General features: G+C 57.7%; 1 protein-coding gene across 3 annotated transcripts in view; it reads right to left on the reverse strand.

Annotated features, from left to right (window-relative positions):
- TNRC18 (trinucleotide repeat containing 18) overlaps window positions 1-20,635 on the reverse strand; it is a 58,477-nt gene extending 37,842 nt beyond the window's left edge. For all 3 annotated transcript variants that reach the window (XM_087732465.1, XM_087732466.1, XM_087732464.1), the window contains exons 1-3: window positions 20,372-20,635; window positions 3,022-3,147; window positions 804-2,606 (exon numbers count right to left, since the gene is read on the reverse strand). In XM_087732465.1, coding sequence (XP_087588591.1) covers window positions 804-2,606; window positions 3,022-3,147; window positions 20,372-20,573 — 2,131 coding nt within the window. In that variant the 5' untranslated portion in view covers window positions 20,574-20,635. The remainder of the gene's footprint in view (window positions 1-803; window positions 2,607-3,021; window positions 3,148-20,371) is intronic.
- Window positions 20,636-21,992: the final 1,357 nt, after the last annotated feature.

Raw genomic sequence — 21,992 nt, forward strand, 5'->3', positions numbered from 1 at the left:
GGGGGGCGAGAGGAGGAGAAAAGCAGTCTTGTTTTCTGTCTGAAAGCCAACTGCATCACTTAGCAACGAGCCCGGAGGCCTGCCAGAATTCAACCCTTGTTTGCAGCCTTTTAGTTCGGCTCAGTAAATTACATTTAACGCAAGCTGGGAGGGTCTGGGACGATTGAATGGCTGAACAAACAGCTCCCTGTGCTGCCCACAAGGTCCTCAGTTGGCTCCCGCCCGGCCGTGGGGAGGGCAACAGGAGATGATAGGAACAGGGAGAGGGGCTGCCGGCCGGGAGAAACCGCTCTCGCCGCTGAGGTTTGGGAGAGGGGGGCGAAGGCAGAAAAATGGGAAAAGCGAAGGCTAAAAATAGAAACCCAATCATTGCTTGCCGGCGACTCGCTTTGGCACTGCTCCTTGGCATGCCAGAGCCAAGCTCTCCCCGTGCTGGGCAGCCCCCAGGTGTTATCTTGCTACACAAGCCAAGCAGAGCACCAAAACACTCACCAGAGCCATCCCCCTCCTGCCAGCACCATAACTTAAATCAAAACCATGAGATTAAAACACCAGCACAAAGGTGGATTAAGGGGGTTCTCTGTCACCCCCTTCACTAACGGGGATCAAACACATGTACAGAGGGGATGGCATGGGGAGTCCTGCTCCCTGCTGTGGTCTACAACGTACCCTTGGCTGGGAACAGGAGGCAAAGAGAGCTGAGGATGCCGAACTCAACTTATGCCACAGCCTGCACTGCGTTGCTGCTCTCCCCAGGCAACAGATCCCACAGGGAAGTCCCAAGACAGGTCTGGGGAACCTACCTTTGATGCTGCTGAGAGACAGCGAGCGATCCCGGTCCGCCAAGCTGGGCCCCAGTTTGCTGCTGCTGCTGCTGCTGTTGTCCTTCTGCCGGGCCACGGCCACGGCGATGCCAACGGGCAAGTGCCTCACCTCCACCTCGCCCTGGGAGCCGATGCTCTCACGGCCAAAGGATTTGGCACTCTCAGGTCTCTCGGGGTCCCTCTTCAGCTGCTTCGCTGGCTGCTGAGACAGCAGCTGCTGCACTTTGGAGGCACCCAGCTGCGAAGAGTCCAACTTCATGTTGCCCAAGCCGCCAAAGGGGCTCTTCTTGCCACAGCTCTGCCGGGACGCAGTCTCCTTGGCAAAGCTGCCGCTGTACTTGATGAGGCTCTGCATGGCCGACCCTTCACCATGGGAGGCAGGATGGAGGACGTCCGCGGCACCCCGCGAGCCCACCACCGAGGACCGCGGCAAGCCACTGGGGTCAAGGTAGACCTTCTTGGCTTCCTCCTCCGCCCGGGTGACGTGGTTGTGCTGCGCAGCCAGCACCGCCATCTGTGTGGTGGCAAAGTTGCCCATCTCAAAGGGCTTCCACTTCTGCTCGGGCGGTTTCAGCTGACCATGGTCCAGGTGCTGCCGGGAGGAGTCCAAAGTGCCATAGACCTTCGCCGCTTCTTTGGAGCTGGATCGCTGGAAGCGGTCCCGCTCACAAGGGCGATGCTCTGCCTCCGGACTCGGCTTCAGCAAGTCCTTGGAGGCCAGGAACTCCCTGCTCTCTGGAGAGCCCAGCCCCGTCCGGTTGAGGAAGGGCTCCGAAGTGACCTGTCTCTTCAGCGCCATGGAGTTCGCCCTGATCACCGAGCCCTTCTCCCTCAGAGCCTCCATCCTTTTGGCATCGCTGTGGCAAGAAAAGTCCTGGGACAAGAGCGTGCGGGAGGCATCTGCAAGGCACCGCTCAGTGGGCGACTGCAGCACCCCCACCTTGCCAAGGTCCTTGTCCTTCGCCTTGTTGTCGCGGGCCTGTGAGGCGATTTGGATGGGCCCACTCCTCTCGTCATAGGCTTCGACCGAAGGCACAAAGGTGGGGGCGATGACTTTGTGCTCCCTCCCCAGCTCCTTGGCCGGCGGAAAGATGGTGTACATGCTGGAATGGACGGGCTGCGGAGGGAATGTCGTGGCCGGCGTCATCTTCCCCGGCTGCGAGGGGTGCGGGGACGGGCAGCTGCAGGAGATGTGCAAAGCGCCCACAGAGGGCAGGAGGGGCTCCCCCCGCTTCAGCCGCTCGGCGTGGGCATGCGCAGAAGGCCTCATGTTCTCATCGTGCCGAGCGGGATCCTTGGCACAGCGGTCCTGCTCGGCACCCAGGACCTTCAGCATGGGGTCCCCGCCGCCGTTGCAGTTGCTGAGGGAAGAGCTCTGCAGTGGGTTCTTGGACTTGGGTTCCCCACCGCCTGCGCCCCGATTTGGCATGTGCTCAGCCAGGAACGGCGAGAGACGCTCGCCAACCTTCACCGCCTTCTCCACCACACTCACTTTCCTGTCGCTGTCGGGCTTGGTGTCCTGCGTGAGGTCTACCACGCTGCGGGGCCGGGGCTCCTCCTTCGGCTTGCCCTCCTTCTTGGCAAAGGGCAGGGACAGATCGCTCCGGCATGCCCGCTCCTTCCCTCCAGGGTCTTTCAGGCTTTCTTTCGAGCTCTTGTGCAGCTGCCCAAGGTCCTTCTCCCGGAGCAAAGTGCTCGACGTGTGGTTGCCCGCAGTCCTCGAGAGGGGAGGCTGTGGGTGCAAAGCGGACTGGCCCGCGTGGCTGGACAGGTAGAACCCATCTGCAGAGCAAAAGCAAACAAAATTACCACAGGCCTCCAATCCCTTGAGTCCTACACAGAGACAGGCGAGAGGGGGCAAACCGAGAGGGAACAGGTTTCAAAGACATCTCAGACATGGCCAGGAAGGACCAGGGCAGAGGAGACCAGGCAGGTACCTCCATGTGGCCCAGGTGGGATGGAGGACAGCCCTGTCTCCAATGCACGCTGAGCCGGGTTCCCTACAGCACAGCCACATCCAAGACCTTGGTACTGCTAAGACCAGGAAATATCCCTGGATGATAACCCCAGGGGGGGTTCCTGCTCTTCACCCTCAACATCCCAGCATCCAGCAGCTCCAGCAGCCAAGCAAGCCCAAAGGACAGGGCGAGCACCTAGGGGTGACCGAGGGGAAGGGTGCGCAGGGACCCAAACTCACCTTTCTGTGACTCGAAGAGGCTGTGCTGACCCAGCTGGGCCAGGAGAGGACTGCCAGCGCTGGGGGGCTCGAGGTGGCTCAGGGGAATGTACGACGGGTAGAGCCCGTTAGGCAGATGGGAAAAGCCTGCGGAAAATGGGAAACAGAAGAGGGAAACATGTTTCAGCCCAAGCGGCACGCCGCCTTGGAACGAGCCCCACAGGAGCACAGACTGTTGTGGCTGTCGGTCCCTCGCGCGCCAGGAGCAACGGCTGCAAGGACGCGTGCGGCAACGCACACAGCCCACGGTGGGGAGTGCTGCTCGGGCCCCCGCTTCAGGTACTGACCCCCCATGGCGGGTCCCCCAGCTCACCCCTTGCACCCCTGCAGGGCTCTAACTTTGCAGCTGGTGGGCTGCAAATGGAGCGTGCTGCTTTCTGAGCACAGCCTTAAATCTGCAGGCTAAATGACCAAACCATCCGGCCGATAAGCTGTTTTATCACAAGTACAGCGACCTGTGGGTGAGGGCACTCCCCAACACACTTCCCGAGCAGGCGTAAGACCCTCTTGCCAGCACAGCTTTGCCAACACAGCCTGTCCCCGCTGCAGCTGTCCCACACCGGGTACGGACTTTGGGGAAAGCGCGAGAGCATCCTCCACAGCAGCTTACACAAAGCATAGTTTCACATACCCAAAACCACTATCTTATCCCTGAGGAAGGCAAAACAGGAGAAAACCTGCTGCCTCCCCACAAGCCGATACAAAGGCAGAGTGTCCCCAAGGCCCAGCTGCCAGAGGTCTGCATTATGTCCTGGACACTGGGGCCTCCTCCAAGAGTGGGCCCCCCAGCAACATCCTCATGCAAACAATCATCAGCAGCATTTCATTAGTGAATACAGTCACCATAATAGTGGTAATAACCCAAGCTCCTGGCTACAGGCAGCAATTCCTCTGCAACACTGCCACCAAATGGCACCCGTGCAATACTACAAACCCCAATGCTCTGCGAGAACCAGCTTCCCAGTTGGTGCCATCATTTAAAAACCGATTAAAAGGCATCGGGAGAGTCTGAAGGAGCCAGTCAAGCCCTCTGCAACCCTCCTCCCTTCCCCTCCGACCCCGTTAGTAACAAACCTCCCCAAAATTCAACAATCCCATTGAAAGCAACCAGGCAATGAGTTTGTCAGGAGTCCAGCATTCAACTGGATCAAAACAACATCACACCAAAACCCAACAGCAGACAGAAGTTCAGTCCCCAAAGCTGCACGTGGAGCACCATCTGCGAGAGCTAGTCAATATTTCACATTATTTAGACAGCCGGGATCTCTTTCGCGTACGTTTGCATCCCAGCACATGTGCTTCACCGACACGGTGCTCCGCACAGCTCCTGGCCCAGATCCATCGCCCAACAGCATCCCAGTGGCATCACCCACACACACCAACCCTCCAGCAGCAGGACCAGGGGAGCTGCTATGCCGATGAAGTTCAACGCAGAGCCCGTTCCCAGCAGGTAAAACTTGCCATTTAATCTTTACAGGGTGCTGTAAAGGCACTGAGTGCGCACATACATTCACACCTCTCCTTGGTAACCCCAAAACCTTCATATTGGAGCATTTCCAAACACGCTTTCTTATTCCAGGGCTGGAGAGTGCTGGGTAGCACCCAGGGGCACCTACCCGGGTTAGCTGTGAGCAGCTACACTCCACAGCATGTTTGCCTCGGCCACGCCACCTCCACCACGCCGCTCCAGCATGGCTGGGCTGGCGACAAGCCAGCGTCTGGAGCACGAGCGACACATTTCCGAGGGAACACAAGTCCCATCTGGCAGAGCACATGGTTGCAGCACAGCAAACCCCCCTGGAACATCCCATGCCACACCAGCCCGGCAGCCCCAGCCCCAGACATTCCCACGTGAGTCCCTTCTCCCAGCCAGACCTCGATCCCAGATGCAGCCGCTCCAGCAGGCGAGAGGACCAGCATGGAGATTGCAGCGAGACACATCCCAGGCTGCAGACACCACTGTGTGCAGATGCCCATGGCACACTGCCGTTTGCACATGGTGAAAGGACATGAAACCACCTGCAGAGCTCCAGGAAGGAGACATGATCCAGCCCTGTCATCCAGCACAGGGATGCCTGCACACAGCCAAAGCTACTGGTACCCAAAGAGGCATTTTGGCACCAGTTACAGTCCTGGTCCTAGTGGGGCAGCTCCCTGCCTGCAGCGTCTTATCCTACCCAGAGATAACACAGGGTCAGCCCCAGCCCCAAATGTTCTGGGGCTTCATCTGCAATCAGCATTATCACTTCCCATCGCTGGGATCCAGCCTCAGCCTGGGGCTGCAGGAGGAGGAAGAGGAGCGGGAAGGTCAGCCGAAAGGACGAGGAACTGCGGGATGACAGTGGCCGAAGGGCAGATGAAATCCCTTCCAGCTGCCCCACATAAGATGAGGTGTCACAGAGGTTTTCTAGCTGCTGTGCTGGAGCAGGGAGCAGAGCGGTGAAAAGTGGCTTCATGTGCAGTCCGAGCTGGGGACAAGTTCAGGTGGACAGGTTGGGGACCCTCCAGGGCAGTGTCACCACACCAGCTGGGGAGCAGCAGCAGAACTGAGCTGATGCCACCAGCCAAGCCCCAAAGCCACCTTGCACCGGGCAGCCCTTCCCAGCGCCTCCCACGAGCCACGGCAGCAGCACTGATCCTGCGAGAGGCGTCCTGGTCCCAGCACGGGGGCTCAAAGCCCATCCCAAGGCTTTGCAGGTGGGGAAACTGAGGCACAGGCAGGTGCAAGGACCTGCCTGCATCACCCAGCTGACCAGCAGCAAAACCAGAGAACCACCTGAACTCCGGCCTCCGGTTTACCAGCAACACTGTTTTCCCTTCCTAAATGCCCGGAGGGAGAAGCTGCCTGGGCTGTATTTACCTGGCCTGTTCCCTGCCAGGAACCAGAGCCGGGGCGGGGGGGACGCATTCAAGCCACAGCCTTCCTGGGGATAAACCCAATGCAAATCCAACCCTGAGGCACTGCCAGAGCATCCCTTCCTCCATACAGCCCTCCAGCAGCAATGTTGACGGGCTGGCGTAAGACTCGCACACAGCCTGAAACCTGCTGCCCTGCTCCCCCGGGCAGGACTGGAGGTGAAGCTGCTCGTTCATGCTCTAAGTAGCTGCATTTTCAGGAGCCGGCTGCGGGCAAGTCACTCCCTCCTTGGATCTCCGTGCCAGAAAGCGATGCCAAGGGGAGAAACTCTACCGCAGTGAGCAACGCACAGCTCACCCCAACCATGGGCTTCTGCCAGGGGAAAGGGAGGGGAAAGGGGGAAACCACAACCATCTCCATCTGCCCGGGGCCAGAGCATTTGCTGAACCAGCGCGAGATCCTTTTCGCCCAGGGACACGCCGACAGGTCTCGGCAGGCTGAGCCACACTCCTCCAGCCGACTGCTCGCCCAGAGGCGGGCTGGCACCACGGCGCAGGCAGGGAGGCGTGAGTCGGCAGCGCTGCCAGCACCAGACCGGTGCACCACCTTCCCTTCCCTGCCACACCACGCCAAACACGCGTGCCCATCAGCACGGCCTGGGAAAGGCACCACCAACACGAATCCCACGTGGGCACTTTGCCAGCATGGGCACACATGATCCAAAGCAGTCCAGCTCAGAGGGTAAAAGGGTTTAAGGGGCACAGAGATCGTCCCTCAAGCCACCTTAACCCTGCAGGAAGGCAATGGCTGGCAGCCAAAATACATGTCCCTGCTCGGCTCCCCAGCGATGCTTCAGTGGCTGCAGTGGATGGGCACGGAGAGGGGACGCACACCCATCCCCTCCTTCCCAGCTCCAAGGTGCGCTGGTAAAACGTACCTGCTTTGCACGATTGAGACATAAATCACTAAGGGCTGTTATTAGAGGAACTTGGCGGGTGCAGATGTGTCAGCCCAGTTGAAAACATCTTCTTCATCTTTGCTCAGCTCTCCAAAACGGCATGGGGCGGGGGGGGGGGGGCGGGAAGAGGTATGGCCGGGTGACTCACCACCGAGAGGGGATGTGACTGATGGGGAGATGAGATACCAGCGACCGCACAAACCGCACACAAAACGTCTGGAGGCCGGAGGTCGCACCAAGGGAAGCGGGAGGGAAATGAGCCCCACGTGCTCAGCCTGCTTGGGGTTTGCCCAGAGCTACTGGGGAGGAGGAAGCCACCAGAAAACATCGCCTGGCCAAGGTGGCGAAGGCGGGCGGGCAGACGTGTCCGCAGCAGAGCAGGCTGCCACGTGCCGCCCGTCACCCAGAGTTTTTAACCTGTGGGCTCTCTCCATCTCAGCCCCTCTGGTCCCTAGGCCTGAAATTCAGCCCCAGCCAGACGAGTCAGCCAAGCCTGCCTTGTGAAAGAGCAGGGCAGGAGGGGAACATGCTGGAGCTGAACGCATCTCCCCTGTAGACATGGCTCCAGCCAACGAGCCAGCCTACATGCCTGATGTGACACAGGTTTGTGCCAGTGCCGGGGAAAGCTGCTCCACCCCAGCCTGGGGGCAGGCAACCAGCCTACACCTTCACAGCATCCCCGTGCTGCCCTCCGTGCCGGCTGCTGATCCGGCGCAGAGGTGACAGCCCACTCAGGCACCCATAAAGGGTCACAGCACCAATGCACCAGGAAGAAGCAGCATCTGCAAAGCCCAGGACCGGGTCTCCAGTCCCTGCTGTCGCCTCAAAGGGAATCATGCAACAGGACACAGCTGTGTGACAGTCCCAGTGGCCTGGACAGGCAAGCAGGTGGCCACGTGCAATGCTGCTGCAAAGCACACCCTGAAGCTGAGCCCCGGGCACGAGCCATCTTTGCCGGAGAAGCTGCAGCCCCGTCACCGGAAGACCGGCGGCCTCTAGTGCCCCAGGAGAAGTGAAGTAACTCTCCCCCATCGGCCCCATCTGCCCGTTATGGGTTTCTGCCACTTATGAAATATTTCCAACTGCCGGCATCTCGCCCCATCCTCCTCAGGCCATGATGGACGGACACACTGCCAGGAAGCGCGCTGGCACCACGCAGTGCTGTGCAAGGGGCTGTGGCCACAGAGGGGCCTGAGCCGAAAAGCCTGACCCCATGGTCCCTCTGGTCCGAGCCCGGAGGGGCTGGGAAACACAGCGGTGAGACTTTGGGTTTATTTCCATGGGATGTTTTCAACTCTGGGCACCCGAGGGAGATTTGCAGCCCCGTTGCAGCTGGGGTCTCAGCTGGCTGCTGGGCTTTGGCAGGGAGCAGGAGCCGCAGCCACCCTTGGCCGGGAACATGGTCACCTCTTCCCCAGTCCGGCTCGCAGCGCCTCGCAGGCAGCCAACTGGGACACCAGTCCATGCCACAAACAGCTGGATAAACGCTTACGTCCTCATGAGTCCCCTTTCCCCGGCAGGGAGGGAGGGGAACCGGGAGAAGTACAAGCACAGCAAGTACCCGCTGGCTGCCAGCCCCTCTGGGGCCCCCTCCCACCGCTGGCGGGATGGCTGCCATACCACCACCGTCTGCCCGTGCTCACCATCATCGGTGCATCCCTGATCCTCTCCCTGCAGAAGCAGCAGCTTCCCAGGGGAGACTCTTTTAGGGCCCCCACTCCAGCACACGTCTCCCCATCTCTGCCCCACGACACACAGCACGCAGCACGGTGAGGCACAGCTGCAGCTATTTCTCATGCACACACTTATGGCTGCAAACAGCTGAGAGCCAGGAGTGCTGACAGTGTAAATCTTTGCCGCCTCCTTCCCTGTCTGCCAGGGCAGCTCTAGTGACACCCAAGGCACCAGAGCTGCCTTGACTCTGTGCCATGCACGAGACGCCAGCGATATGAGCCCCTGAACGCGCCAGGCTGAAACCAAAGCCCCCGGATCAGATGCACCTGGACCGCAGCGGCGGCCGGTCCCCATCCCCGTCCCTGCAGCCCCAAGCCGCTGCCACCGTCACAACCCACCACCCTCCGCCCCAAAACCCAACCCTGCCGTATTTACACCCCACGCCACGGGGCTGGCAGTTGCTTCAAAGCCTTAATCTACAGCCTCGATTCTCCACGTCCGCTGAATGCCTTCGATCTCATCCCCCGGATCCAGAACAGCCAAGTCAATTTAACTCCCCATTTAATCTTCTAAGGGCCCCGGCGAGCTCGGAGACAGCATCCTCCGGCGGGGGGTCCACGCTCCCAGCCTTTACCGGCTCAAACACCACCGCGCCGCTTTCCTTCAGCTGCAAAAATCACTACCTTAAAAGCCAAGGTGAGTTCTCCCCCCCAGCTCAGTGCAGCTCTCTATTGTTTCTTTTAATTTTATTTTATTCCACGTGGGAATCTGTGTCCAGGCTGCATTATTTTTAAGTGGCTCTTGCTCAATATTTACTATTGCTCGCAGCTGCGTCAGCGCAGAAACACCACGCGCTCCCACCAGGTCTCCAACGAGCCCTCCCGCCACCATTACCCCGTGCCGATGCTGTGCCATGGTTTTACTGCCGTGCTGCCCTCGCGGTGAATCACCACGCTGCCGGCCCCCCCCGCAGCCAAGGCACACCAAAGGGCAGGGTGCGTGCACAGGGCACCAGGGATTCCCTGCTTCTGTGGAAATAAAGATCATCAGGCTGAGCCTACCGCTCACCTCCTCCTCGCCTGAGAGCTGGAACAGCCCCAACACCCCGAGACGGCGGAGGAGGAGAAAATGGGAAGAAGTGGCTGCAAGGGCTCAAGAGATCGGTGTTCGCACCCCAGCTCTGCCCCCGGCGTCCTGCAGACTCATCCTGTGCCTCAGTTTCCACTGTGCAACAAAGCAAATGCAATCCAAGGTCTACCAGTGCTTCAGGGCTTGGGGCCACAGGAGAAGGGACACCAATGAGATGCTCTGAAGACTTCCTGCGAGGTCACCCACCAGCTCCCTGCTGACAGCATCTTCATGGGGGGCAGCAAGAAGCCACCCAGGTGGGGACACGAATCCCTCTGGCAGAACGAAGGTGGCTTTTCCTCTCGCTGGAGGAGCCAGGATGGAAACCACCCCACTGGGACCCTTGACATGATGTGCAGCTGCTCTGCACAGCCCGAAACACGCGGTCTGGGAAGCACCGACCTGGTCCCACGTTAATCCCGACGCACAAACACTCAAACCAGTTTCAACGCTGCCGGGTCACTGCTAACTGCCACAGCAGAAGCTTCTCCTCTGCATCCCCAGCCCAAAATCCCCCACCACGTTGGATGCCTCTCCTTTTCCGCTGGCGTAATTAAACCAGACACCCCAACAGGGGTCCACCAAAACCTCCAGGTTCTCACTCTGCAACCACACAGCTTTCCTCAAATAGCAAGGAGCAACCCGGTGGGCTCTTCAGCTCCTCATTTACTAAGATGCTGTATGGAAATTAAAAAATAATAATTCTAACTCTCAAACTGATGAGCAGAATCCCCAGGAATGCAGAACCTGGCTGCTAGATTGTAGTCTCGCCTTCCTCTCCTGATTTTCTAGGACAGCATCAAAATGTCTTTGTTCTGGTCCATCCTTCATCACGGTGAAGACCCTCCAGCCACCCGTGGCTGGCACAGGGGCCCTAGGGCTGATTCTGCTCCCAGCACTGGGCGCACACTTTCATTACAGGTGCTCCCCCTCCTTCCTAAGCACAGAAATTTAACTCACCCCATTTTTATTTTTTTTTAAATCACCCAAACTCAGTGCAGAAGACACGATGCAACCAGGCGAGCCCCCATTCCCCATGGGTCAAGCCCTGCCCATGCAATCAACTCAGCGACACCCACGCGCTGGCTCTGAGCCGCTGTCCCGTGCCTTCGTTAGAAAAGAGCTCGTTACCCTTCGCTGCCAGAGCCGGGAGAGCTACAGGCGCTCGGTGGGGGGAGGTTATTGCGGGATGACACGGGTGCCGGTCCCCACATCACCTGCACCAGTGACTGCCAGCAGCAATTAAATCAGCCTTCAAAGAGAGATCCCAGCTTTCCCAGCGCCATTAGCTGTGCCCTGGAGGGAACACGGTCTATTTTCAGCCACAATGACTTAAGACCAGGTCACCAGCAGGTTAAATGGGACTGTGCAGCATTATCTCCATGCCCTCCCATTGAGAAATTAAACACCGCTGTGTGATGGGCAGCAGCCAGCCCTGCGGATGCACGCCGGGGCGCCCACCGAAAGGTAAATGCCTCCTGCCCTCTCCTTCCCTTGGCTTCCCATCGGCTTCCCATCGCCAGCCGTGGCCGCCCGCTGCCCTGGCTGCCTTCCCTCTGTGTGGGGTGGGGGGCCACTGCAGGATCACCCCCGTGTTTGTCCCTGCCCGTCCTCCTGTCCAGCATGGTGAGGGGTCACAGCAGGACGGTCCCCACCGTGCCCCAGCCCAGGCATGCCGGAAGGAGCCTCAGCACCCCCCCCATTCTGCAAACCCAAGCCCGCACAGTGTCAGACCGGTGCTACTCATCTTGCCCCTTCCTCCAGAAATCAGGTGGCCCAACTGCAAGTCCCCAAGCTGGGGACTGCCCCAAGCCATGAGTTTCACCAGGGTTTCACCAGGGCCACCAGAGAGGTGGCATCTCCCCATGGCAGCTCAATCTGCTTTGCTGGGAGGGTCACCACCGAAACCCAACCAGTAACCCCACCACTAACATCTGGCAGAGAGGTGGCAGCTGCATGCGGGTTTGTTTTGCCTCCCAGGCCCCTGCCAGGCACAGTCAGCACGAGTCGGGATGACTCAAAGCCCTGGGACACACGGCCTCGGTCACTGCTTATTTTAAACCTTTTTGTTTGCAAAGTAGCTGCCATAGCTCAGTGCCTCTCGGGGTGCCTTGCAAAGGGGGGTGGCACCGCAAGGGGAAACTGAGGCACAGAGTGGCACGGCGCATCGATCATGCCTGAACACCTCAACGCCAATGCATGCACGCTCATCGGACAGCCAGCAGCCACCACACGACACGGGGGTTCGGGCAGCGAGAGGGGACCTGCTCCAAGGAACATCCCAGGGCTGGAGCGAGGGCATCGCCGATGACCTAACCAAGTCCTAGCGGCTCCGGCTTCATGTCCCCCACTTGGCCAGGACAGGGCAAGTGTGTGAAGCTGGAGGTGCCTGCCTGTACTGCTCCATGTGGCACGGGGGCAAATGCATCCCTCTCCCACGGCCCAGCGCTGACCCCCACAGCATCTGCAGGGACCAAAACCACCCTGGGAGAAATCCAGCAACGGGCTGCAGACATCTGGGGGTGGAAGAATGAGACCCACAGACGGAGCACAATCCCATAAGCTTCTTTTCCTTAGGAAACTAGGCTTAAAAGCTCAGCCTATGCCCAGTCTCTCCCCCCAACCCCACATTCCACCCTTTTTCTTTCCAGAGGCTCCTGCCCTCCCCGCATCCTTCTGAGCATCAGCCCACGCCACCTTTTCTGCACTGAAAAAGCACTGAACCATGAAGCGAAGGGGTCTCTGCAGCCGGCAAACGCCCAACACCACGCACCTCCCCGCCGCCGATAACGGGAGATAAACGCAGAGGCAAATATTATGGCAGTGCCATTTAATTCCTGATGAATTATGCAAATCTGTATTCAAATTCAAGCACAGCCCTTGGGCTCTTGACAAATTGCCAACCTGGCCCCGATGTCAGAAGGCAGGGACAGCCAGCCCTCCATCAGGTGAAGCTCTAGATGGATGCCCTATATATGTATATATACGCACACATATGTGTTTGCACATCTCAACGAGGGACACCAAGGAGCACCTGCAAGAACAATCCAAGAGTGACTTTTGCATTTCTCCTTCCTCTCAGCTGCATTTAGCCTGGCCAGGGAAGGCCACCGAGCTTTCATATCCTCCACAAGATGGAAGCGGCTTGGGTTGACGGCGAGATTCAAAGCAGGAAAGAAGATAAAATTCACCATGGCTGGGGATGGGAAGGAGGCAAGACAGAGGGGGGCAGGAGGGGAAAGCCTAAAACGCTTGTACCAATATGAATGTCAACCCTGAAGCCGAGGAAAGGAAGATCTATCCATAAAATAGTCGCAGAGAGGGCTCATCTGATGAAAGTAGGAATTTCCGATCCCACACAAACCCTGAATGTCCATTAAAAGCAGCAGAAGAATCGCCGCTTTGTGTCGCTAATCTCATTAGGGAGAAAGCCCCACTGTAGCGCTGGGATTGCAAAGGGAAACCCCAGCACACTGCGCACACCGGGAGCCCGGCACGGTGTGCCTGCCCGGCAGAGTGGGGCCGGGGCCAGGGTGTGCTGGGCTTTCACAGGCACCCCGGGAAGGCTCCTGCACCCATCTTTATTCGCCTGCCCGGACCTTTACTCGCTGGAGCATTATGCGCTTGGCTTGCCTGTGACATGGCATGTGGGATGCCTCCCCACCTAGCAGATCAGGACACAAAACACCAGAATTACACACGCTGCGCGGTGATAACACAGGGGCTATTTCATTCACACACCGCTACCGGCACTGCCTGCAAGCAGCAAAGAGCTGAATGCCTTCAAAACCCTTCCTCCCAAGCACACTGGCCATTTCAATTACTATTTTTTTTTTAATTAAAAGCAATTAAATCAAATGTATTAAAAGCATTTTCAAGCCACAGGGAATTCTGCTGAGAAGGGACTGGGGGCAGAAAGAGAAGCAGGGGCAATATATCTAACCACCAAACATAAAAAGGGATCTTTGCTCACAGTAAGGCGGCAGGGTAAGATGGATGGCGGCAAAAGCAAGAGCAACCTTTGCAGAAGTTGCCGGGGATACAGATCCAGAGAGACGGGGCCGAGTGCCGTAAAATCTCCGTTATGCCCCTAAAAAGACACATTCTCTCCCGAACATACCATGTTGCTCCTTCCCTTGCTCCGAGCCCACCATGTTCGGCTTGCCTGCCTGCGTCCACCTCCCTCAAAATGGCTCTTTGGCCACTGCTACGCTGGCAATAAAATTTATTCCCAAGGTCATTTCACTCTTTTGCCACTATTTCAAGTCTTGCTGGATTTAAGCAAAAACCAGCCTCAGATATACCGAACCCTCCCTCAACCCCTCCTTTCTGCCCATCACCTCCCTGATTTAGAGATACCAAACTCTCAACTACCTTTCGCTTCCCATAACCGTCAGCAACAACAGCTGGAGAGGAAAACCGGAGCATATTGTGCACCCAACAGCTGATCCTCGCGGCGTGGGGAGAGAGCCCAACTGTCACCGCCGCAGTGCTGCCGTACGGCAGGGCTCCTGCCGCGCCGTCCGCCCTGGCCCGCGTGGAGTGGACAGGGATGGGTATAAAAGGGCTGTGCAGTTGCCGTCCCCTTGATGTTTAAGAGCTGGGGAGAAGCGAACAATAAGCAAAGCAAGTAAGTAGGAGAGAGAGACGGTGTTTTTCCCCAGCCGGTGGGTGCATCGCCATGCCTGCAGACATCCAGCTGTGCCATCCCAGAGTGAAGCCAGCCAGAAACATGGGGCTGGGAGGGAACGTGGGGAGAAGGAAATCCCCAAATCCTCATGGCAAAGGAGAGGCAGCACCCTGTAGGGCAGCCGTGCCGGAGCGCTCCCGTCCCAAACTTTGCTTTTTAAAGAGCATCCCCAGCTGGAAAAGCCAGCGAGGGGCTGCCGCAGCTGGATGCAGTCCTGCTGCCTCTCCCCGGCTCTGCAGGCAGGTAGCTCGGGGCTGCCCTCGGCTCTCCCCCCCCTTCCCCAACCCCGCCTGCATTTTTGGGTCGGTTCAAGGCCCACCGTACTTTCTGTTTCAGCAGCGAGGCAGAACAAAGCGCGCCCTTGTCCTCAGCATCTCAAGCAGGCAATGCTGGATCGCGTTACCTAACCCAGACCAACATCTCTTCGTCCCGGCAAGGCAGCTTTCGTGTCAGCACATGCCAGCCTGGCCCCGATTCCCTGTACCACCTCCCGCCCGAAGCTTTAATTGGACCAGTTTAGTACACGCTGAAAACACACGGAGCCTTGTTTCAACTCGTCGGGTGCTAACCCCAGCTAAAGGAGGTGATCCAACACCCTCCCGCCAGTTGAAGCCGCGGCCGTGCCGCAAGGCACTCACCTAGAAGGCTGCCGTAACGACGTTAATTCCCCTTAACAATGTTCATTTCCATATTCATCAGAAGACGGTGAAATGACAAGATGGGGGGTTATTTGCTATGTAATTACAAACTAATTTCAGCTTTACCCTGGGTTATCCTAGGAAGGAGATCTAAAATTTCCCTTACGAAAGCCCTGCTCTGCTAACCACGTCTGCAGCGAGATTAATTCCCGGCAATTTCCATTTCTCCAACAGCTGCTGCACTGGGAAGGAGCAGGAGCCTGTCCCCAACGCCAGGGACCTGCCCGGTGCCCCACGCCATCCCAGGCTAGGATTTATAGCACCGGCACATCCTCTGGATCAAATCTGCGCTGGCACACCATCAGTCGGGGCTGGGACCGGCGGCTGTCCAGCCCCACCAAGGAGACCCGGTGCTGCGCGGGGGACAAGGCTTGCTCGGGGTGGGAGAAGGGCTGCTAGAAACCATGCTAATAAAGCACATCTTTGCCAGCACCATCTATCAGAGGCAGGGCTAGGCTCCTGCTCATTCAGCTGGGGAAGGTATTACAAACCCTAACACAGCGGAGGATCCTGCAGGACCTTGCTCCGAGCGAGTTTATGTCACCACGTTGGCCCTTGGGCTCTCGTCCGTGATCCGAGTCCAGCGCCCTTACCACCAGCTACCTCCACTTGGGATGGGAACTTCAACGGGGGCCGGAGGACGGCTTGGACAGCCCTTCCCACCCCTCCTGAAGGATGGAGATGCCACCCCACAACCCACCCGACTACCAGGACCTTGGGGAAACCACTGGGACATCAGGGAAAGGAGTCCCCAGCGCCCCAGGGACGCATGGTGGGAGACTCTCAAAAATGCAGAAGCCCCTTTTTTCCTCCCATTTCATCCCCAGTACAAAACCGAAGAGAACCGCTCCTGCCTTACTCACAGCCTACGAGTTGGCCGCAGGCCGGAGGGAGCTGCAGGGGCATCACTTAATGGCCGAGCGCTTCCTCCGCCCCCGGAGATGCCGGGTGTAAATAGGAGAGCGCGACGGGTCCGAGCACAACATCCCTGCCCGGCGCAGGCCAGCATCACCTCCCCGAGCCCTACCGGGGCAAGCACGCGCACTGCTCTGCCTGAAAACAGATATCAAAAAGCATCTGATTTCACCAGGGCCTCAAGGGAGGAGAAACATCTCCCCAGGCAGGTCTCCGGCTGGTCCGCATTCCTCCTGGTGCTACACGGTGAGCCCCTGCCCCAAGGAGCCCCCTGTGCTCAGCCCCTTGCACCACCCCCTGGGCGGGCAGGGAGAGGGAACCGCGATTTCAAGGGCCATTAAACACCGATGGTATTTTCCTTGCAGCATCAAAACGTGACCAAAAACAGCCACGTCGAACCACAGCCAAAATCCCACCGCTGGTCCAGGAGCCCCCTCCTCCCCAGCCCAGCTACAGGGAGCAGCAGGGCACGGCTCGGTCCAGCACCCCATCGGTGCTATCCTCGTGTTTCCTATCGGCAAAGCGATTTTAGCATGGATGCAGTTTAGATGAGTAAATTGTGCTTCTGCTGGCACCGCCAACAGCAAGGCCTCCTCTGCAAAATCTGCCGGCTCAGCAGAAGCACAATTTTGCCATTATAAGGATGGCTACAGTGGGATTTTGCTGGCACAGCAAAGCTATCCTGGGGGAGGAGGGTTTTGGGGTTTTTTTCCTACGCTCCTACCTGGCCCAGCTATCTGGAAAACTTCTCCCTGGGCACAGCAGGCCTGGAAGCAGGGAAGGTTTCCAATCCGCCTTAAATCCCTGCATTTGAATAAACATGCTAATGTGGAAGTATGAAAGCAAGCAAACCAAAATCTCTCCCCTCCGCCTGACCGCTTTCCTTTCAGCCACCGCTCTCGAGCTGGATTTAATACAGTCACCTCTGCTCGTACAAATGTGTCCCTTTTCCCGGGCACTGGAAAGTCTTTCTGAAGCATATTTTAATGGAAGAGGCTGGGAATCCTTTTATACAAACGCAGATTTGTTCAGGTAGCCCCTCCATACGCATTCCACCCAAGAAAGGATACCTCAGTACATGGCAAAAAGCAGATTTTTATTATTATTATTTTAAACTCAGAGAGTCTTTTTTGCCTGTGGACGATATTTGCTCGCAGGCAGCCCCACTGCCTGGCAGGGATGCGGTCCCAGAGCCACCCTTCGCAACTGAGTCTGAGGGAGCCTTTTCCACCTCCCCCAAAACACCGAAGCTGCCAAGAACAACGCGCCCGCCGTGGGATGGAGCTGAGACCAGGACACGAGCTTGGATCTGAAGACGGTGGGGTAGGGAAGGAGCAAAACTATAAACCCCCCATATTTTGAGCCGCAGGCTGCAGAGCAGAGCAAGCTCGGCCGACTGACTCCATCGACTGCAGCCTCTTCCCAGCAAGCTCAGCCGCTGCCAGGGATGAAATTCCATTGCGAACAGTCACTTTCCTCCCCTGGCCCTCGGCGGGGCCGTCAGGAGCACCCTGCTGCTCCTCAGCCCCCGTAACCCCCCGCCCTCCTTGGGGACAGGGACACGGCGATGCCTGAGAGCGCCCGGGGTGGGGGACGTGGGACGGCAGCCCCGCAGCCGAGGGCTAGCTCACCTCCCGCCTCGGCCTCCAGCTCACTCCTCCCTCCGTCCGCTTCCAACAAAGGGGCTTCTGCCCCCGGCCCCCCGGCCCGCACAGCGGTGGCCAAAACACTACCAGGGAATAGAAACCCCCCAGAGAAGAGCCAAGGGTGCGGGGGTCACTGGACGCAGCCCAGGCGCCCGTATTTTGGCGCCGGGGCAGAGCCCGGACTGCCGTAACGAGCAGAGGCTACGAGAAAAATAAGAAGTCGGTGCCGGCGATAACTGGATCCTCAAATATGGCCAATCACGCTATTTTTACAGGGGCGTATTTATTTTAGGAGAACGCTGGGACGGATTCAAGTCTCTTTCTTCAGGCCGGCGGTATTTAAAGATCGGTTTGAACTGGCTCTATTTAAAGGCTTTGCCTCCTGCCCACTTTTCTTAACCCCTTGCACAAGGCTTTGCTTTCCACCCCTCCAAACCCCTCCTAAAAACAAAACAAACAAACAAACAAACAAACAAAACGCAACAAAAAAACCACCACACACCAACATCAACACTGCAAACGCAAACCTACAAAGGGCCCCTCCGTAGCAGGAAGCAATCATCATTTCAAACGATATTGTTAAAGCCGTAAAAAAAAAAAACAAAAACAAAAACACACAACAAAAATCCCTGCCTGTCCCACTGTCGTGGTGTAATGGAAGTTTCGACTGTTAATTGTACGTTATCTGTTTAATGCAGTTTAGCCTGGTTGTGAATTGCCGTGCCGTGGCGAAGCCGTGGCGAAGCCGATCTCGCAGAGCGAGCTTTGCGAGCCCTCATCGCGGGGAGCGCGCGGGGGAGAGCCAGGCACCACCGAGGTGCGGGCGGGCATAGGGGGGATTTTCCAAAGACTTCAGAGAAAGGAAAATAAAAATAAGAAGAATACATTAAAAAAATCGGAGGGATCACAAAAGCCATTCCCTCTGTGAGGGGTCCCAAGTCCGAGGCTCACTCCCAGCCCAAGCGCTTGCGGCGCAGTGGGCAAGCTCGCAGACGGCGGCAGGGAGCAATGCTTTGTTGGCTCCACCGGAGCTCGGCGCCTCCTTCCCGGGCTGCCTGGATTTCAGGGAAGCACCAGAAAAGGAAACTTTGGGAGGGGAAATAAAAGAAAACAAAAAAAAAAAAAAGAAAAAAATCACCCAATAAAAAAAAAAACCAACAACAAAAAAAGAAACAACCCGCACTTGGTTTGGCTTGAGATTGTCCAGACGAATTTTTGCAGAGATCGTATTCTGCTTTAACGGGGGGGGGTGGGGGGGGCGGGGGGGATACCCAGGACAAAAAAAGGGAGGAAAAAAAAAAAGAAAGACAAAAGGGAAGGAAAAAAGGTGTTTGCCCATGTGCTTAGCTTCATAGCCGTTCGCTTTACACCTCTCCTCTTAGCACCTGGGAAATTGGCACTGCCACCTAGTCTAAAACTAATAAATCTTTTTCCCTCGATTCGGGCTGCTTCCTTCTCTGCAGATGTTGGCAATCAGGTTTGCAAATTTCAAAGTCATTCATCCCGGGCGGCTGGGAGAAAAGCAGGTTTATTATTGCAAAACCTGTCACCCTCCCAACGCCTAAAGTAAACTCCGAGTCACCTCTCCACGCCCAGGGGAAAGAAAGGGGAAAAAAAAAAAAAAAATAGAGCCAGAGAGGGAAATCAAACGGTCAGAAATCCCTCGCGTCCTCCCGGGGCAAGCTCGGCGGCAGCCCGGCAAGCCAGCGGGCAGGAGTGCAGGCAGCAGGGTGCAGGCAGAGTCCTCCCGCCGGCTGCCGGACCCTGCGTTATCCCACCCTGCGAGTCCCTGGGAACGGGAGCTCGGAAAGGGGGGAAAAATGAAAATCCCTCCTCCAAAAAGAAGTAATTTAAGCAAATAAATAAAAAGCTGACTGAGGAAAAACAAATAAACCCCGTACATTTCAATGTTTGCTTTTTTTTTTGTTTTTGTTTTCAATGGAGAAGCAGGCGTGGGACTGCCTGAGGACGGAGCGCATCGAGAAGGGGAAAAAGAAAATATAAGGAGGGAGCAGCCCCTGCATGGAAGTTTTGGTTGCAGGTTTAAAAAATAATAATAACTGCCAAGAAAAAATAAAAAAATAATAATAAAAAAAAAAAACCACCGAAACCCGCAGTGCCGGCAGCGCTGGCCGGGGCGGCCGGGACGGCGGCCGGGCTCGGGCTGCACCGCCCGCCGCGGAGGGAAAGCACCGAAACTGCCCCGTTTTGCCCCTTTTCCCAGCTCCCGAGGGATTTTTTTGCCCGGCCGCGAAGCGCCCAGCGGGGCAGCGCAGCCCCTGCCCCTCCGCACCCCGACCCGCCTCTCTCCCGGCTCTCCCGAAAACAGGATTTATTCCCCGGATTTATTCCACGAAAACACCCGCGGCCGCCTCGACGGGGGTTTTCCTCGGTGCCAACAAAACCGTGCGCGGGGGGTCACTTTGTCCGCCCATTCCCCTATTTTTTCCCCCCATTCTCCCATTTTTTTCCCCCATTCCCATATTTTTCCCCCCATTCCCCTATTATTTTTCCCCTCCCCCCCCCTTTTTTTTTTCCTCCAAATCAAAGCCAGGCGAGGCAGAAAACCCTTGGGGAAAACACGCGAAAAAGCTGCAAGCGCACATCTATATCTGTACAAAATTATTATTTTCTTGCGCTCGGAGCCCCGCCGGCCGCCGGCGCCGGGGTCGGCAGCAGCCGCCGCTGCCCGCGGAGGCGCAGGGGAGGGAAAGCGGGGGGCTGCCGGGGTCCGCGGAGCCTTACCCGGGTGGGAGTGGAGGCTGATGCCCGATGCGAGGAATTTTCCGGGCTGGAGGGCGGCGGGGAGCCCGGCGGCCATGGGACCGGCGGCGGGGGCCAGGCGGCCGGTGGCTCCCAGTCGGTGGCTCTCCATGGCCAGCCCGGAGAGCAGCGGAGGGGGGCCGTGCACCGAGCGGGGGGGCCCGAAATCTCGGCCATCCATCATCCACTCGCCGGCTTCAAGGAGTCTCCCGGATCGCTGTCGGTGCCCGCCACCGCCTTCCCCCCCCCCCCCCCCACCCCCTCCTCCTCCTCCTCCTCCCCAAAAAAATCAGATGGTTTTCAAAAATAAGGCGTCCAAGCGTCCCATGGCGCGGTGCAGGGAGCCAGCCCCGGCGCGGCGGTCTCGGCGCTGCCTGCAAGAGAGAAGGGGGGTGCGGTGAGCCAACCTGCCCCGACCCCTCCAGCTCCAGCCACCCCCAGCAAATACCCCCCAAAAACCCACCCTCACCTTCCCGACCGGGGGGGTGCGGGGGGAGAAGGGGAAAGGGGGAAAAAAAATAATAATCCGAGCAAAACTTGTGGCAAAGGGCGGGAAAAAAATATAAAGTATTTAGAAATTATTTTTAAAAAAAGAGAGTTAAATTCGTCACCCCCAAAGGCAACGCGGGGCCGGGGAGCGCCCCGCCGCAGCGCCCGCAGCCCGGCTCCGGCGGGACCGACCCGGCGGGAACGGGCGGCGGGGAAGCGGCATCGCGTTTCTCCCCGGAGCGCAGGAAAGCAAACACAAAAAAAAAACCAAAACGACAACAAAAAAAGCCCAAATTTCCCTTTTTTTTTTTTTCTTTTTTTTCCGTGGGGCTGCTTCACCCCGCCGACAGCCGCCCCGGCAGCACCCGCCGGGGAAGGGGCTCCGGCGGCGGCATCGCTCCCGCAGCCCCGCTTCTCGCCTGTTTTCCCCCATTCCCAGGGCTCCAAACCGCCGCCTGTTTTGTTTGTTGGTTTTTTTTTTCTCCCGTTTTTCCCCAGCGCCGCTCCCGCTCGGGAAAACAAAACACATTATTATTTCCCGACAGAGCGAAAAAAAATCTATATATAAAATATATAGATTTGTACTTGCAGCCGGATGAACCGATCCCCCCGCCCGTCGGGTTTTACACCGGGATGGCGAGAAATAATAAACACTGCGGGGAATAAAAGTGGGTTTTTCTGTCTCCCCCCCCCCCCCCCCCCCCCCCCCAGCGCTCCCGGAGCCCCGGGAGCCGCCGCTCCGCTCCGCCCCGGCTCCGCCGCCCTTCCCGGCTCCGCTCCGGCCGCTGCCAGCGCGGGGGAGGGGGTGCTGCCGGGCCAAGAAATGATTAACAAAAAAAAAAAAAAAAGGCAAAAAAATGCAAAATAATGAGAAAAATCCCACCGCCTTCTTGGTTTTTTTTTTTTTAATTTATTTGGGTGAAATTTAAAAATTTAATTAAATTAAATCCTGCCTGCGTGGCTGAGCGGGGCGAGTCTCACCCCGGGGCTGCGGGAGCGGCCGGATCCCGGCTTGCAACTACTCAAAAAAGGGATAAAAAACGGCTAAAAAGGGGCCAAAGGCGCCCCGGGACGGGACGGGACGGGACGGGGCGGGGGGGCCGAGCGGGGCCGG

The sequence above is a fragment of the Nipponia nippon genome, unplaced genomic scaffold, assembly GCF_047370975.1.
Source record: "Nipponia nippon isolate SJK-2023a ecotype South Korea unplaced genomic scaffold, ASM4737097v1 scaffold_5, whole genome shotgun sequence".
NCBI lineage: Eukaryota > Metazoa > Chordata > Aves > Pelecaniformes > Threskiornithidae > Nipponia > Nipponia nippon.